This window comes from Panthera leo, chromosome C1, assembly GCF_018350215.1.
Source record: "Panthera leo isolate Ple1 chromosome C1, P.leo_Ple1_pat1.1, whole genome shotgun sequence".
In the NCBI taxonomy this organism is placed as follows: domain Eukaryota; kingdom Metazoa; phylum Chordata; class Mammalia; order Carnivora; family Felidae; genus Panthera; species Panthera leo.
This window is the reverse complement of record NC_056686.1, coordinates 91,417,919-91,436,432: the sequence shown is the minus strand read 5'-3', so window position 1 is coordinate 91,436,432 and position 18,514 is coordinate 91,417,919. Positions and strand designations below refer to the sequence as shown.

The 18,514-nt window shown below is 38.6% G+C and overlaps 1 protein-coding gene across 6 annotated transcripts in view; it reads left to right on the top strand.

The window, feature by feature from the left end:
* The window catches only part of VAV3 (vav guanine nucleotide exchange factor 3), a 468,861-nt gene that overhangs the window by 268,758 nt on the left and 181,589 nt on the right, over window positions 1–18,514 (top strand). For all 6 annotated transcript variants that reach the window (XM_042953185.1, XM_042953183.1, XM_042953186.1 and 3 more), the window contains 5 exons: window positions 2,139–2,197; window positions 4,431–4,496; window positions 11,074–11,182; window positions 13,167–13,259; window positions 15,440–15,508. In XM_042953185.1, the coding sequence (XP_042809119.1) occupies window positions 2,139–2,197; window positions 4,431–4,496; window positions 11,074–11,182; window positions 13,167–13,259; window positions 15,440–15,508 (396 nt within the window). The remainder of the gene's footprint in view (window positions 1–2,138; window positions 2,198–4,430; window positions 4,497–11,073; window positions 11,183–13,166; window positions 13,260–15,439; window positions 15,509–18,514) is intronic.

The following is an 18,514-nucleotide window of genomic DNA, read 5'->3' as shown; positions in this document are numbered from 1 at the left end:
TTTTGGCTCCCCCTGGCGGACAATTGTACACAAAACTCAAACAACGGTCTTGGATGAGGATGGTTGTGAATAGTACCAATGGTGGGAAAAGGGACACAAAATACATTCTTACCTTTAGATACATTATCGTTTTTATAGAAAATATCTCAAAGAATAAAATATATTTCTATTATAATGTAAAATAGCAGTGGTGAAATATATCACGTAAAATACCTAATACTAATGCTATTGCTGTTTTTCTTCTGAGTAATGGCAATGCTGGGACCATAGCGTAAAATAGAATTTCAGATAGCAGATTTAACACCACAGCTTTAAAACGGTGTGCATCAGGATAAGGTTGATGCTAAAATTTGACAGTATTATTAATTCATGTGTCTACTATTTAGATTATTCCAGAATCTTCCAAAAGCTAGATTATTTCTCAGTAATGCATAATTTTGTAATTTTAGCAAATGGTTATTTTTGAGTTAGCTTATTTTGATAAACTTATTATTTGTTCATTCATGATCTTCTGAATTTACAGATTCACTGAAGATTCTTTTATCTTTATTATGGGGAATTGATACCTGATTGTGTCTTGCTTTCATATCAGATGTTCAAAAAAGTTAAACCAGGAAGAAATAGCATAGTCTTTCAATTAAACTTTATTTGTCTATAATGATAATTTTATATAATAAAAGTTCACCTTTACTGGGTTAATCATTTGATGGGCATTATCTCACTTAATCTTTTCAGTAACCCCATGGGGAGGCTGGTAGTTAGTTGTCCTAACCCACATTTTATAGAGCTTAGGAAAGGTGAGCTTAGCTAAAATCTGTGAGCCAGGGCTCAACCAGATTCTCTTGCTCCAGAGCTATCTGTTTATAACTTCAGCAGTGTACTTCTTCCTGAAGTAGGCAAGAGATAGGTACACGTGTGGCTAATACTCTTTAAGAGACTTCTGTGGCGTACTGAGACATTGCTAGTAGGTCTTGGTATTTGAACTGAGGAATTAGAAGATGAACTCAGCTCAGAGAGAGATTTTTGCCTTCCCCACCCCTCATTTTGAATAGGACTTACAGAAGAACCTCTTTAAATTTTGTTTAGTTTTGAGAGTTAGGACAAATTATATCTGTTATCATAGAAATAGGTTTCATGAGAAAAATACATTTTAGCTCTTTGGGTTCATCGCTAACTCTTTGAGCAAGATAATCTTAGGTGTAGAAGTGGCAAGGAAGGGTAAAATCGCTAGGTTCTAAAACTATAGCAGGGCACATTTAGGCGTAGGTACCAAGGTCTTCATAAGTAATCATTTAGATAGATAGATAGATAGATAGATAGATAGATAGATAGATAGTCAGTCAAGGGATTAGGAAACTCTTTCTGAAAATACTCAGAATAATTTTCTTAAAGTTAGCAATTATAAAGAATAGCTATCATTTAAACAGTTTTCATGTATTATCTTCTTAATTCTTACAGTAACCTAATGATTATTAATTACCTAACTATGATTATAGGCAGTATCCAGATGATAAAACTGAAGCCTAGGGTAGTTAGGCAGTTTGCTGGAGGTTTTTGGCTAATGAAATGTAAAGCCAGGATTTGAACTCGTTTGAACTAGCTCAAGAGCCCACACTGTAAACCACTTGGCTGTATAGCAGTGCTTTCCAGTAGAACTCTCTGTGATGATGCAAATGTTTGATGACTGTGTATTGCAATACAGTAGCCACTAGCCAGATTTGGCTACTGGGCACTTGAAATGTGGCTAGTACAACTAAGAAACATTTAAATAGCTTGTCCGTGTGGCCAGTGGCTACTGTACTTGGACAGAACAACTTTACAAGATCTTTCAGATTCTGTAGAAGTGGAGATAGAAGACCTTTAGTATTACCTCATCTAACTTCTTGCTTTAATGATAAGGAAACTGTAAACCAGATGCTTAACAATCTGCTTAGAGTAACAGTTAAAGAAGGGACTAGATTATAACCCAGGAGTTTATAATTTTCAGAAACCGCTCTTCCCATTCTGTACTTTTGTTGGTATCTGCAAATTTACATTTCTGCTGCCATTGTTAATCTTAGATTGTAAGATTATCTTTGAAAAAAATTCTTATCTTTCCCGAAGTACATGTCTAATTAACGCTTTCCTTTTTTTCTCAGGTTATAGAAACACTGTCACGACTTTCTCGCACACCTATAGCGTTGGCCACAGGAATCAGGTAAGCTTGATTCAAGTGTTCATTTGCTCAATGAATGTAATGATTATTTACTGAATGGTTACTATTTGTAAAAGACTTTGCATACAGGGACCATATCTCATTCATGCACATACAGTGCATGGTATTTCAGTGCCTACTACACATTTGAAATCAATTGAGCAAGTAAGAACTTATTTATAGAGTTGAATAAGATATATTGGCTAAACATCATCGTCAGTTCACTACTGACTGTTACCGGTAGGGTTCTTTGTTTTCTTAATTTCCTCCAACATTTCATTTCATTACATACGATTCATCAAAACAAACACAAATGCTCAAGTAAATACATACTTAAAAGATGTTGTAGTACATTTATTTCCTATAGTCCATAACCATAACTCACAACTTTTAGGAATTCAAAAAGTAAATCAGACAGATATAAAATAATATGTGTACAAGGATATGTGTTGAGGATTGGTACTAAGTGAAAAAGTTGGAAATAGGTTAAATTAATTGTGCCATCTCTGTGCAATGGAGTATTATGCAGTCAGTAAGCATGGAAATAAATGTAGATGTGTATATCATGTTGGACTTTTTCTGTTTACTACATTCTCAAGTTATATCAGTCAGAAAATCGTATTTTTAGTAACATTAATGATAGTTTCAATAGCTACACAGCTAGGCCCCATAGAAATGGAATGGATCTCGTTTTTTACCTTGTTTTCTCAGAGGTCCATTCCTTAGTCTCCAGCCTTTATGGGGCTCTGTGATGCTGTCTCTCTCCCTCTGTTGCTTCTATTATTCTGTGTCCAACTCACATTCAGGTTTTAAGAAGAGGATATAAGCACATTTTACAGGACTGATCAGCAGTAACTAGGCAGCCCCTTCCCTGGATACAAAGCCTAATGACCTCAGGGAGGATACCCTGCGTACCCTTTTTTGGAAATGGGCTGTGACTTTGGCAGCTTCCTACAGAAGTAATCTCTAGGTTGGGTACATGTTCAACACCTTGCAGTTTGCTCTACATGATTCATCTTTCCATCTTAATATTTATTTTATGTCATTATATGTAAACAGATTTTGAAATAAATAGCCTGATTCTATTTTGATGTATTTATGCGTATTTGATTCTGAAAGCATATATATTAGAAGGTTTTTCTTTCCTTCTTAATTATTCTTATCTATATTTTCAAATTTTCTGCAGTGAACTTCATATAAGAGCATAATCAAATGTGCCGGAATTTATTTAAAAAAAAAGTATTTTGAAACTTTAGCATTTCTCACATTTTAATTTACTTGAAAAATGTAGCTTCTTTAAATGTCTTAAGTATTCAATTAATCCATAAGGCAGTGTGAAAATCTGCTTTTCAGTATATTAAATGTAGTTATCACTTAGTGCTCATTTATTATTTTGTTGGATCCTCTTATTTTTGTGAAATATGACATGTTGGCTGCATGTAAAGAAAGTAAAACTTTTGGCATGATAGTATAATTATGCCTGTGTTAGACATGCACTCGGGCATTATGTGGGTGTTATGAAAAAAGTTCATAGTACAGTAGGCAAAAAAAAGAAAGTCAATGACTAGGAATTAGGGGATAAATGAAAGTGCTTTTCTTTTAATAGGGGACAAAGAAAACATCCTACTCTTCCTAAGGTCTGGGTTTCCTCCTTTGTCCAATAAATGAAAATAAAATACACAACATAAATATCTTGTCCAAGTAGAGAAGTCTGCGAGAATCAATCATATATTGAGGGCATGATATGTTGGTCTTCTAATAATTTTTCTCTATATTTGGTGAGCTGAGTCACGTGAAGATGACTGTTACCAAACTATCTGTCAGTCAGATCAGATTCCATAGGTGAAAAGAGATGGTGCTGAACACAGGGGCACTTGGGCGGCTGCCTGTTCTCTGAACTGGGGAGCTGCAGTGGCCACATTGTGGTGAGCCTGCAGGTAAGTGGTGTGTGGCACATCAGATGGGCACCTTAGCATGGCCACAGCTGCTCACGTGACTGCGATGACCACGGTAATTGCTCCAGATAATTTGGGGTAACAGGTGTCACAGCCTCCCTGGGGGATTCCCTGGGCAGCCACGGGACAGGCACTTTGGGAGACCCCCAGGATGTTGTGTTACACATGGTGACTGACCTGACCACTTTGGTGGCAGCTGAGCTCATGCATTTAGTGAGAAGTAAATACCTAGCCTAGCTGTTGATAATTTCACCCTTTTCTCCCTTCTCCCTCTCTCCTAGGCCCTTCCCAACAGAAGAAAGTGTTAATGATGAAGACATTTACAAAGGCCTTCCTGATTTAATAGAGTATGTTGGGCATCTTCAGCAAAATTAAAGCACTGCCAGTTTTTGCATTCTTGGTGGATTTTAACGATGGATGTTAAAATAGCTTTCAGAAGTGGAAAAGTGGCTTAATGATTAAGACGTGTAAGAATTCACCTCAAACTAGTGATGGAAAGCTTCACGAGAGAACGTACTTTGTAGTTCCTATGGCATGCCCGACACCGTGCCAGTCCTTAAGACAAGTAAAGAAAACAGACTGCAATGAAGTCGAATTTGGAAGTTTCTCAAAGGCGTACTAGAGGTGGTGGGTAAAACTGCGGTGGACAATTAAGGAACAAGGACAAAGAAACAGGATCTACTAGAATTGTAGGGCAGATAGTGCGTGCTTTGTCTGTTCAAGGAAGGGCGAGATTAGTGTGGGCTGGAGTTATTTAGGGAGTTTCATTAGATGGTGTTTGTTCTGCACAGAGAATCCTTTTGGGTTTTATTATTTAATAGTCAGGAAAGGCAAAGGCCTTTGCACCTGATTATCTTCTGCTGATTGAGTGACTTGTGCAGATTACAAATAAATATAAGACATGATCCCCACCCCTCAAGGAATTAATGACAAAGACCAGGCTTGTTTGCAAAGAATTATAATAAGAAATATATTATGCTCCAGGAGGGATTCAGGTTCTGTGGAAATTCATCCATTCATCCATCCTAATACACTAGCACTCCAACCTTGTTCTTGCTGTAGGACCTTTGCACTTGCTCCTTCTGCCCTTATTGCTGACCCGTCACCTTTCCCATTTTTGCTCGGATGTCTCTCCAGAGAGAGGCCTTCCTGACGACTGCATCTGAAATTGCTGTGGGCCCTTTACTTAGCTGTGTGGTTTTAAGGCAATCACTACTGCCTGAGACCATCTTTGTTTGCTTCATTTGTTGTCCACGTCCTCGTTCGAAGGTCAACTTGGTGAGATCAGGGACTTAACCTTGTTCTTGGCTGTCGTCCTAGAACTTTACACAGCATCTGGTGAATAGTAGGTCCTCGATAAATATTTGTGTTCTGAATGACTAAGCAGAATTGCATTAAGCGTCTACTGTTTCAGCATTATGCTTCAGGCCCGAGCTGTTTAGTTGTATAAAAAAGAGCTTATTGAGAGCCCATAACCATGTTACATGCATTATTTTGTGGTATACACACACGATGAGGTTCCTAGTATCCCAATTTATGAAGGAGAAAACTGAATTGTGGAAAGCTAAGAAACTTGTTGACGGTCATAGCTAGTAAATTTTAGTCTTTGGATTTGAACCCAAACAGTTCTTACTCCAGAGCTTAGGCTCTTCCTCATGGCAGTGACCCCAGGAAGCATCTTGAATTGCCCATCTGGGAACTTCCTGTAGAAGAGCAGAGGACAGTGCTGACAGGAGACTCTGGGATGGCTGCTGAGCTGCTCTTCCCAGAATAGGTTTCACTTGCATGGGCCTTGAAGTCTTATATTTTAAATGTGAATTAAGGATAGTTTCTTATCTCTTGTTAACACCTCTAAGAACTCACGGATCTTGAGCAAGATTGATGCTGATCATCTCATTGAATTGGCTACAGTCTTCATAAAGTGACTGTAAGGTTACTGGTATTATAACCAAATCCTCTGAAATGTTAGGAAGATTATATTATTTCTAGAGCTATTATGATGTTCTTTTTTGAGCCCTGCCAATTGTTGCTTACAGCTACTAATTTTCCTAGCTTTTCCCCATCTTTTTGTGTGGATGTTAGGATAAACCCTGTGAGGGTGCATCCCTAGCTAAGTTTGGAGAAACCTGGGCTCCTGATCCAGCTGCTCTGAGATAGCAGCTCATGTTCTGTGAGATGCAGCCTGCTTCAACTTTCCATCTGGTGGTAGAAGGTCTAAATATGGTTATTCCTGCAGGTGCTTGCTTTTGAGTTTGCTATGACACCTTGATTTTCAGTCTTAGCTTTGTTAAGATCTCTATGGCTCATATCCTTAACTCTGACTTTTGGGGGTGAGTCACCCCAAGGGAAGCCCCTGGAACAAACACTGCAGTGGGAATCCTACTCTCCACTGCAGTGGGAATCGTTCTCTTCTCACATGGAGAGAAACAGACACAGGCTGGAATGGAGGTGTGAGGTGGCTAGGAAGCACAGTGTCTTTGCTTTTTCTACCTTGATGATCAGGGTGTCACTCGCGCCCATATATAAATGGCCTGGACATGGGAGAAGTAACATAGATTATTGTTGAATTGTTGACCACTGGAAGAATCACAGGTGTCCTTTCCCACTCCCCCCAGCTTCATTTTATACAGGTCAGGAATTATTGACCAAACTGTTAGCAGGAAAAGCTCCCTTAGTATGGGATTGAATGTGAAAAAACCCCAAACCATTCTAGCCCAATCTTGAGAGTGTGTGTGGGTGCATTTGCATGCACACACATGCATGTGTGTCACTCCTACGATTCTTTAAAAATTGTTCTCCAGTTTTATTGAGAAATAATTGAACTACATCCTTGTGTAAGTTTAAGGAGTACAGTATATAGTTTTATTTACATATATCATGAAATGATTGCCACAGTAGGGTCAGCTAACACCTATCAACTTACATAGACACAATTGAAAGAAAAAAGGTAAAAAAAAAATTGTCCTTGTGATGAGGACTCTTAAGGTTTACTCTCCTAACAACTTTTCTGTATACCATGCAGCAGTGTTAGCTGTAGTCATCATGTTGAACATTCCATCCCTAGTACTTATTTACCTTATTGCTGGAACTTTATACCTTTTAATCACTTTCCTCCAATTATCCCTCACCCCCGCTTCCACTTCTGATCCCCACCAAGTCTGATCTCCTCTCTTTTTCTATGACAGGTTATTTTTTTTTTTTTTTTGGTTTGTTTTTGTTTTTGTTTTGGATTCCACACAGGAGTGAGATCACACAGTGTTTGGCTTTCTCTGTCTTACTTATTTCATTCAGCATAATTCCCTCATGGTCCATCCATGTTACTTTAAATGGTAGAATTTCCTCATTTTTTATGCTGAATATTACAGTGTGTGTATGTATATATGTGTGTGTATACATATATATACAGATTTATATACATACTTATATATGTGTGTATATGTATATATATATATGTGGATGATATATATACATATACATATATATACAAATTTATGTATATACATAGACATATATATGTGTGTGTATATATATGTACACACACACACACACACACCCCCCACAACTTCCTAATCCATTCATCAATCAGTGGACACTTAGATTGTTCCCATATCTTAGTTATTCTAAATAATGCTGCACATGAAGGTGCAGATACCATTATGAGCTAGTGTTTTTGTTTCCTTTGGATATATCCCAGAAGTGGAATTGCTGGATCATATTGTATTTCTATTTTTAATTTTTTGAAGAACTTCCATACTGTTTTCCGCAGTGACTGCACCAATTTACAGTCCCCCCAACAGGGCATGAGGGTTTCTTTTATGCATATCCATGCCAGCATTTATCTCTTGTCTTTTGGTGATGGCCATTCTAACAGGCATGAGGTGGTATCACGTTGTGGTTTTAAGTTGCATTTTCTTAATGTCTAGTGATGTTGAGCATCTTTTCATGTACCTGTTGGCCCTTCATATATCTTCTTTGGAGAAATGTCTAGTCCTATCCTTTGCCTATTTTTTAATTGGGTTATTTTGTTGTTCTTGAGTTGTATGGGTTGCTTATCAGATAGATGGTTTGTAAATATTTTTGTCCTACTCCATAGGTTGTCTTTTCACTTTGTTGATGGTTTCTTTTGCTGTGCAGAAGCTTTCTAGTTTGATGCAGTCCCACTTGTTTATTTTTAGATCTTGTTGCTTGTGCTTTAGGTGTCCTATCTCCTACAATTCTTAAAGAAAAATCCGTGTGTATTCATATAGTATGTGCCTCTACCCTCACTGGAAATAGTCAAAAGCAACACTTAAGCAAGATGAGGTATTTTTTTGGGGGGGGGGGGCGCGGGAGGTGGTCAAAGGCAGCAGAGCTGGGATTAGGAGTAACAGAGAAATGTATTTCACAGCCTATCTTCTTGTTGAACAGGTCCTCTTTGATGCAGAGCCTCTTCCTTCATTTCCTAGCTCCCTCATAGATTCCTCAAACCTTCCTATCCTTTGCATTATAGAAAGTGTTCAGACCGGTTGAACTCTCCCCTGTTATCTGTGACTTGCCATCTGCCCAGTTTTACAAAGTAGGAAGCTAAGTGGCATCCTCCACTCCTTTCCCCCCTCTCTCTAATTCTGACTGGTCGCCAAGTCTGGTTGACTGCACCTGATGCAGTCTCTTTCTCTCTCTCCGCATTTGCCTTTACTCACTCTAGTTATGGCTCTCGCTATCTCTTACCCACAGGGTTTCATTTTGGGGCTTAGTGTCTTCTTGCTCCCTCCACTCTACTGCTGTATAGAGCCTCCTCTTGTACCTCCTCTTGTATCCCAAATGCCCAGGTAAGGTTGAGGTTACAGGGTGTATTGCCTTTCTCAGGTTGGTTTTAGCTCGTCCCTCTGGGGGTCACATTCACTTACCTGAATGAGATGCCACTCATGATGTTGCCAGGCTCTTCATAGCTTTTGCCTTTGCACGTGTTGGTGTCCTTTTCTGGAATGTCCTTCTCCTCACTGAGTATGTGTCACCTCTGAGGGCAGAAACTGTGTCAGCCTAGTGTACAACCATATCTCCTGGAACATGGTAGTATTTATTTAGCAAATACCTATTAAATAAATAAATACATTCAAGATCCAGTTCAGATGTAATATCTGTTGTGAAGCCTTCCCGGACTTCTTTAGTCAGAGTTAGTCTTTCCCTTACTCCTACATTCTGCATTCGTCTGCTCTGTTGTACTTCTAGAATTATGTGTTCACATGCTGTTACCTACACTAGACTATGGGAGAGTCCTCAGATCTTCTTGATCTATGCATTCTTAGCACTGAAGAGTCTGGACCTCAGTAGGTTCTTAGAAAATGTCTGTGGAGTGAATGGTTGGGTAGACTGCTAACTCTAGAACAAATTTTTCTGAGAGCAGACTTCTCTGACATATTTGTTACTACCAGGTAAGTCTCCCTTAAGGCGCCTTTCTTTCTTCTGAATGTTTGAAACAGTTCATTCCTATCAAATGCTTCCAAATAATCCTTCATGACAACATAGACAACCTTGTGATTGAACCTATTTTGAAAAATGCTCCCAAGTCGTAGAGTGACATTTACAGTTACAGTGTTCTTATTTTTGTACATATAAATTTTATACTGTTCTATCTGCACAGGCCCAAGATAGGTGCTAAGGGCTGGCAGTATTGAAGGAGTTGATTTTTTTTTTTTCAGAGAAAGGTTAATGCTTCTTTCTAACATGTCTAAATGTATTAATCTCAATTCTTTGGGATTATTAGTGAATAGAAGCTATATATAGAAGTCTTGAACTGAAAGGAAAAACTTAAGGAGTAGTAATAAAACATGTGATAGGTGCAACCAGCTATTTCTACTTTGAGTGAATGGGTTTACAATATCATATGAAGGATTTAGGAAAGATACATCAGTCAGTTACTGTGTAAGTGCCATGGAAGCTTTAAAAATTGGGATGTTTTTCATCTATCAGGAGATCAGCTGATTTCAAATGCCTTGTGGCCTTGGAACCATTTTTTTTACATAGAAAACAGGCAAATAAAACAGATAATAGTAGGATCTGGATGACTCAGGGACCTGTACATACTCTCTGAGTAGACTGGATGGAGCGTGGTTGGAAAACCACTGCATTAGATACTGGCAATAATAACCCTGCAGAAACTGATGCTTTTCTTCTTGTTTTTTTTTTAAGTTTACTTATTTTGGAAGGGGGAAGAGAACAAGTGGGAGAGGGGTAGAGAGAGAGAATCCCAAGCAGGCTCTGCGCTGACAGTGCAGAGCCCAACGCGGGGCTTGATCTCAAGAACTGTGAGATCGTGACCTGAGCCGAAATCAAGAGTTAGTTGCTTAACCGACTGAACCACCTAGGCGTTCTGAAACTGATGCTTTTAAAAGACTATTTATAAACTATGAGATTGTCCCCAGCACCCCTGTGTTCCCCATGTTGTACCCCTTAATATATATGATCAACCTCAGGCCTTGAAATAGGAAAAATGTGGGCCATATGATAATGAAAACATTTAGAATGTAAGACTAAGTTTTAAATCTGGATCTGCCATGGACAAGCTGTGTTTCCACAGGCAAGTTAAATAACCCTCAGTTCTCTCAGCTTCCTTATCTCTATAAGGGATCAAATAGTAATGCCTGATAGCACAGGTAGTGAATACTGGGCTTGGGCCAGCTACATGAAGTCGTGTGTGCAGAGTGATCATTTATGTGCTTGTACATGGTAAATACCCAGTGAATGTTAGCTGTCACTGCCATCCTGGGTGGATTCTGTTGTTTGGCATTGTTCTCATTAGGAGGGAAAGAGCCGTAATGTAAAGCCTTTTGACTCTTCCCATGAATTATGTTTTATTTCCTCTTTGGGTTTTCTACTAGGCTCTATGTAGCTGTTGCATTTACTGCATAAGAGAAAATGACCTGAGTATCCTACCCTTTGTTGTAGTGAAACCCATGTGGAAGATGAAGAAGGTCTCTACGACTGTGTTTATGGGGAAGACGAAGGTGGAGAAGTCTACGAGGACTTAATGAAGGCAGAGGAAGCACATCAAGCCGTAGGATCTCACTTGCCTTATTGTTAAAGTTACTTTGAGTATCTTATTAGGAAAGTGATTCCTTGCAAGACTAATTAATATAATTATTTGTGTAACTTCTGCTAGAATAGGTTTTTGTTTTCTTTTTACCTTTGCTAGCTTTTAACTACATAATCATGATTTATTGCATTTGGAGACACATACACCCAGCATTTTATAGTTCACAACAACCAGAGGGAATCTCTGGTCTAGTCCTTGAATTCTACTTGTCAGGAAGGAAAGTCTGAGAGAGAAATGCCACCCAGCTAAATAGTGCCAGAGTGGCAGTAGAACATAATTTCAGGGAATTGTGAAAGGATTCTTCTTATCATGAAAGGAAATCTTCTCTTACAAAGCAGTTTAATCTTCTTTAAATTTGATGTAGCATAAAATATATGTTAAAGAATATTTCTTCATATTTGTTCAGGGGTTGATAAGAGGTATTTTTTACTTTTGTTTCATTATAGGTTTCCTAGTATTTTTACTGTTTTATAAATTTAGTTTCAGATATTGTCATAGTCAGTATGCACGCACAGAGGTTAATCTGCCACAAAAATATCTAAAACATTCAGAAAGAATTACTCTGAATTATTTTCTCACCTATAATTTGAAACAAAAAAAATGGTCAGTCGTGTAGGCTTTTATTAATCTTTAAAAAATTTTTTTTAATGTTTATTTATTTTTGAGAGAGAGAGAGACAGAGCATGAACAGGGGAGGGAGACACAGAGTCCAAAGCAGGTTCCAGGCTCTGAGCTGTCAGCACAGAGCCTGATGTGGGGCTCAAACCCACGAACCACGAGATCATGACCTGAGCCGAAGTCGGACGCTTAACTGACTGAGCCACCGAGGCACCCCATTATTAATCTTTTTTTTATACAAAACCCTTTCCTCATCAGCTAGGTGGTAGTATGGGATTTTTTAGTGCTGTGATGAATTTCCTCAGCTCTCTTTGTAGTCTTGGCTTTCATAAAAGGCTGGTGGGTTGTCCAGTGCCCCAGATAGGGAGAGTAGCTTCTGTGGGATGGAAACAAGTTACCTGGCCTGTATTTGGTAGTGAATGAGCTTTAACCTACTGTGTGAGCTGACAGGCTGCCTGTGGCAGTATTTTGACTATTTTTAGGTGACAGGGTATCATCTGTATCTCCTAATATAATTATCATCTGCTCGGGGTACCAGCAAAGTCTTGAGTGTGTCTCCCAAGGACAGTCTTCATTCAGCTGACAGTGCTGGGTGGTTTCTATGGGGCAGGGTTCACAGCAGTGATAATTTAAATGCATGGGGCCCTTCTTGTGTACTTCTCAGGGTGGTATAGGTGCTCTACCAAGATAGCTCATTTACAGCTCCTTGGGGTTGGATCTGTAGTTCTCACTGTTGTGTGGAGGAGAAGACTGAGACATGGAGAAAATAGGTAACTTATTCACAAGAACCAGCGAATTACAGAAAAACTGGTACTTGAGCCCAGTTCTACCTGAGGCCCACACCTTCCATCTTAATATTATGCTCTGCTACCTCCAGTCTTAACACCTAGTGGAAGAGCCAAACACGAGAATGTTAATTCTTCACAAAAAGTATTTTAAGATTTTTATTTATCAAATGTCCTTTTGATATTTTGCAAGTATTTCTACAGCACTTGTAAAGTACGCTGTACGTTAAGAATACTATATGACACCATGGGTGATGTTTCCAGAATGAATAACATTTATAATGAAAGAGATTTTTTTTCAGTATAAAGAGGGTGTATCCTCAGAAGTTTATTTTTAATTATGTAAACCTTTTTCATTTACATTGTTCAAAATTTTAAGAACAGATACTTCTTAAATGCCATAAATAGATCTTTTGGTTGTGTTTTATTAAAATGGAAAGCTTAAGAAAATCAGTAGTTTTGAGTTCTTTCTATGTACTACCAGAGAGATTAATTAATACATGTGTTTGATTAAATCATTTTTTTGATAACTCTAATTGCAGAAATGTCCAGAAAATGACATACGAAGTTGCTGCCTAGCAGAAATTAAGCAGACAGAAGAAAAATACACAGAAACGTTGGAGTCAATAGAAAAAGTAAGTTATCAGGTATTATTTTTGATGTCCAAATAGTGCATTTTATAGTTAATATATGAGACTCAGTGTGTCTTCTGTATGCTTTCTAATTTTCAGTAAAACAAGCAGACTTACTTACTCCACAACTAGTTACTGATTTCTTAGTATCTGAATGGCACTGTGCTAGGCACTGAGTATATAGCAATAGACACAACAAAACTCTTGTTCTCATGACACTTTCTGTCTCATAGGAGGGTTTATAATTTAAGCAAGTAAGTGGGCCAGGCGGTGATAAATTCTCTGAAGAAAAACCAGTCAGGGAAAGAGGACAGAGAGTGATGTGGGTGGGCTGGTGGTACTTTATGTAAAGCAGTAATGGAAGGCCTCTTTAGTAAGATCACATTTTAGCAGACAGCTGAGGAAATTGAGGGAGCAAGCCATGCCAACATCCCAGAGATGACGGTTCCTGGGAGAAAGGCCCTCAGATGAGACAGTGTTCTGTGTTTCAAGGAGTAGCAGTAGTCCAGGTGTCTGAAGCAGCGTGAGTGAAGAGAGGCAGGGAGAGCAAAGAGCTGGTGAGCTACCGCATCGTGTTGGGGGGCACAGAGAACACCTCGCTCAAAGCTGGAGTGTGTGAGTAGAAGTGACATGATCTAATGTAAGTTTCTTCACAGCGTATTCTGACTTTTTGGGAGAAAAGTTAGAAGGATATTGCAATAATCAGATTGACAGAACATGGCAGTATGTGTAGAGCTGGTAGGGAATGGTCATATTCTGAATACATTTTGAAAGTAGAGCTGAGCGGATTAGATGATAAATCAGGTGAAGGATATATGGGAAAGGGAGCAATCAAGAACGCTAGGCTTATAGCATGAATAGTTGTTGTGTGAGTAGTAAAGATGGTTACTGAGCTGAGGAGGACAGGTCTGGGAATCACGAGTCTGTTGGGACATTGTACATTTGCAATATCTATTAGCTTCCAAGGGGCTGTGTTGAGGAGGGAGTTAGATACATGAGGCTGGCATTAAGGGGAGAGGTTGACAAGTAGATGGGGCCATTATCATTACACAATGGCTTATAAGGTCAGTGGTACTGGATGAATTCACCTAGGGAATGAATGTTGATGAAGGAGAGATTTGAGGCCACCTCTGGCAAGTTCTACATTTAGAGGTTAAGAAAATGAGAATAAGGAGATAGTTCTAGATGTTTAGGAAAAGAGTTGAAGGTTTTGCAGAGTTGTTTAGGAGAGAGGGGGAATAAATGGACTAGGGAAATGTAGGATTATGCATTATCACAGGCTCAATTGAAAATTAGACTATTGATCTAGTTCATATTTAACTTCTTAGGTACAGGCACAACATATATGGCAAGCTAGATTTAACAAGGGTTTTTGTTTTTCCAGAAAAGCATGCTGGAAGAAGAAAGGGTAAGGGAAGTGATTCTCATGATGGTTTATGGAGTGTAAACTTGGTAGGGAGGAAGTGAGGACATGAGAGAGATAGAATGATCAGTGGATTGGCAGACCCGGTGGGGTTAAAGAATTCTTTAAAGGAATGAGCTATAAAGGTAGGAGGTCGTGATCAGAGAGTTGATAACTTAAAATTAATGCTATAGAGCCTATGTAGTTGTTGATAATGAGAAGGTCTTGGAATATGACCTCCAGAGTAGAGAGCCGAGCTAGGATGGAGCACAAGATTACCGGCAGTTAAGGATCTAAAAGGCCAGACTATCGGAAGGATGATCTGCACAGATACTGAGATTGTCAAGAACAGACATGGGAGTCATAATGGAAAGAGATATGGTAGGCCAGGAACTAACATTCTCAAGGAATGAAGGGTAAGATCAAGGCATTTGAGAGTATTTTGTATCAGTCCTGTATCTCCAAAATATTGCCTTTTTTTTTTTTTTTTTTCCAATTCAGCCAACAGTGTTCTTTTTTTTATTATTACTTTCAGGAGTATTCATTGCCTAAACCTTTTATTTTATACTTTAAATGAATTAACTTACGTTTATGTCTTTATATGTCTGTTTAAGTATAAAATCTTTAAGATAGAGAAAATAGTTTCTGCTTTTTTCTTGGTATTCATTATATGGATAAACAATAGACTTTCAATAAATATTGATCATTTGTTAATGAAAAACTATTATATAGATTAGGATAAATTGTGCTTAATTATTATTTCTCTTTCCTATCCTTGTAGTATTTCATGGCCCCGCTAAAAAGATTTCTGACAGCAGCAGAATTTGATTCAGTATTCATCAACATTCCTGTAAGTAAAAATAGACTAGCTAAAATTGTGGTATATTACTGTAAAATCTCAATCATCTTATTGGGTTCTAGATTCCTACTTTAATATTCTCCTGTATTCTTTTTTTTTTTCAATATATGAAATTTATTGTCAAATTGGTTTCCATACAACACCCAGTGCTCATCCCAAAAGGTACCCTCCTCAATACCCATCACCCACCCTCCCCTCCCTCCCACCCCCCATCAACCCTCAGTTTGTTCTCAGTTTTTAACAGTCTCTTATGCTTTGGCTCTCTCCCACTCTAACCTCTTTTTTTTTTTTTTTCTTTTTCCTTCCCCTCCTCCATGGGTTTCTGTTAAGTTTCTCAGGATCCACATAAGAGTGAAAACATATGGTATCTGTCTTTCTCTGTATGGCTTATTTCACTTAGCATCACACTCTCTAGTTCCATCCACGTTGCTACAAAGGGCCATATTTCGTTCTTTCCCATTGCCATGTAGTACTCCATTGTGTATATAAACCACAATTTCTTTATCCATTCATCAGTTGATGGACATTTAGGCTCTTTCCATAATTTGGCTATTGTTGAGAGTGCTGCTATAAACATTGGGGTACAAGTGCCCCTATGCATCAGTACTCCTGTATCCCTTGGGTAAATTCCTAGCAGTGCTATTGCTGGGTCATAGGGTAGGTCTATTTTTAATTTTCTGAGGAACCTCCACACTGCTTTCCAGAGCGGCTGCACCAATTTGCATTCCCACCAACAGTGCAAGAGGGTTCCCGTTTCTCCACATCCTCGCCAGCATCTACAGTCTCCTGATTTGTTCATTTTGGCCACTCTGACTGGCGTGAGGTGATCTCTGAGTGTGGTTTTGATTTGTATTTTCCTGATGAGGAGCGACGTTGAGCATCTTTTCTTGTGCCTGTTGGCCATCTGGATGTCTTCTTTAGAGAAGTGTCTATTCATGTTTTCTGCCCATTTCTTCACTGGGTTATTTGTTTTTCGGGTGTGGAGTTTGGTGAGCTCTTTATAGATTTTGGATACTAGCCCTTTGTCCGATATGTCGTTTGCAAATATCTTTTCCCATTCTGTTGGTTGCCTTTTAGTTTTGTTGGTTGTTTCCTTTGCTGTGCAGAAGCTTTTTATCTTCATAAGGTCCCAGTAATTCATTTTTGCTTTTAATTCCCTTGCCTTTGGGGATGTGTCGAGTAAGAGATTGCTACGGCTGAGGTCAGAGAGGTCTTTTCCTGCTTTCTCCTCTAGGGTTTTGATGGTTTCCTGTCTCACATTCAGGACCTTTATCCATTTTGAGTTTATTTTTGTGAATGGTGTGAGAAAGTGGTCTAGTTTCAACCTTCTGCAGTTGCTGTCCAGTTCTCCCAGCACCATTTGTTAAAGAGACTGTCTTTTTTCCATTGGATGTTCTTTCCTGCTTTGTCAAAGATGAGTTGGCCATACGTTTTGGGTCTAGTTCTGGGGTTTCTATTCTATTCCATTGGTCTATGTGTCTGTTTTTGTGCCAATACCATGCTGTCTTGATGATGACAGCTTTGTAGTAGAGGCTAAAGTCTGGGATTGTGATGCCTCCTGCTTTGGTCTTCTTCTTCAAAATTACTTTGGCTATTCGGGGCCTTTTGTGGTTCCATATGAATTTTAGAATTGCTTGTTATACTTTCGAGAAGAATGCTGGTGCAATTTTGATTGGGATTGCATTGAATGTGTAGATAGCTTTGGGTAGTATTGACATTTTGACAATATTTATTCTTCCAATCCATGAGCAGGGAATGTCTTTCCATTTCTTTATATCTTCTTCAATTACCTTCATAAGCTTTCTATAGTTTTCAGCATACAGATCTTTTACATCTTTGGTTAGATTTATTCCTAGGTATTTTATGCTTCTTGGTGCGATTGTGAATGGGATCAGTTTCTTTATTTGTCTTTCTGTTGCTTCATTGTTAGTGTATAAGAATGCAACTGATTTCTGTACATTGATTTTGTATCCTGCAACTTTGCTGAATTCATGTATCAGTTCTAGCAGACTTCTGGTGGAGTCTATCGGATTTTCCATGTATAATATCATGTCATCTGCAAAAAGCGAAAGCTTGACTTCATCTTTGCCAATTTTGATGCCTTTGATTTCCTTTTGTTGTCTGATTGCTGATGCTAGAACTTCCAGCACTATGTTAAACAACAGCGGTGAGAGTGGGCATCCCTGTCGTGTTCCTGATCTCAGGGAAAAAGCTCTCAGTTTTTCCCCATTGAGGATGATGTTAGCTGTGGGCTTTTCATAAATGGCTTTGATGCTGTGTAAGTATGTTCCTTCTATCCCGACTTTCTCAAGGGTTTTTATTAAGAAAGGGTGCTGGATTTTTTTGTCAAAGCCTTTTCTGCATCGATTGACAGGATCATATGGTTCTTCTCTTTTCTTTTATTAATGTGATGTATCACGTTGGTTGATTTGCGAATGTTGAACCAGCCCTGCATCCCAGGAATGAATCCCACTTGATCATGGTGAATAATTCTTTTTATATGCTGTTGAATTCGATTTGCTAGTATCTTATTGAGAATTTTTGCATCCATATTCATCAGGGATATTGGCCTGTAGTTCTCTTTTTTTACTGGGTCTCTGGTTTAGGAATCAAAGTAATACTGGCTTCATAGAATGAGTCTGGAAGTTTTCCTTCCCTTTCTATTTCTTGGAATAGCTTGAGAAGGATAGGTATTATCTCTGCTTTAAACGTCTGGTAGAACTCCCCTGGGAAGCCATCTGGTCCTGGACTCTTATTTGTTGGGAGATTTTTGATAACCGATTCAATTTCTTTGCTGGCTATGGGTCTGTTCAAGCTTTCTATTTCCTCCTGATTGAGTTTTGGAAGAGTGTGGGTGTTTAGGAATTTGTCCATTTCTTTTAGGTTGTCCAGTTTGTTGGCATATAATTTTTCATAGTATTCCCTGATAATTGTTTGTATCTCTGAGGGATTGGTTGTAATAATTCCATTTTCATTCATGATTTTATCTATTTGGGT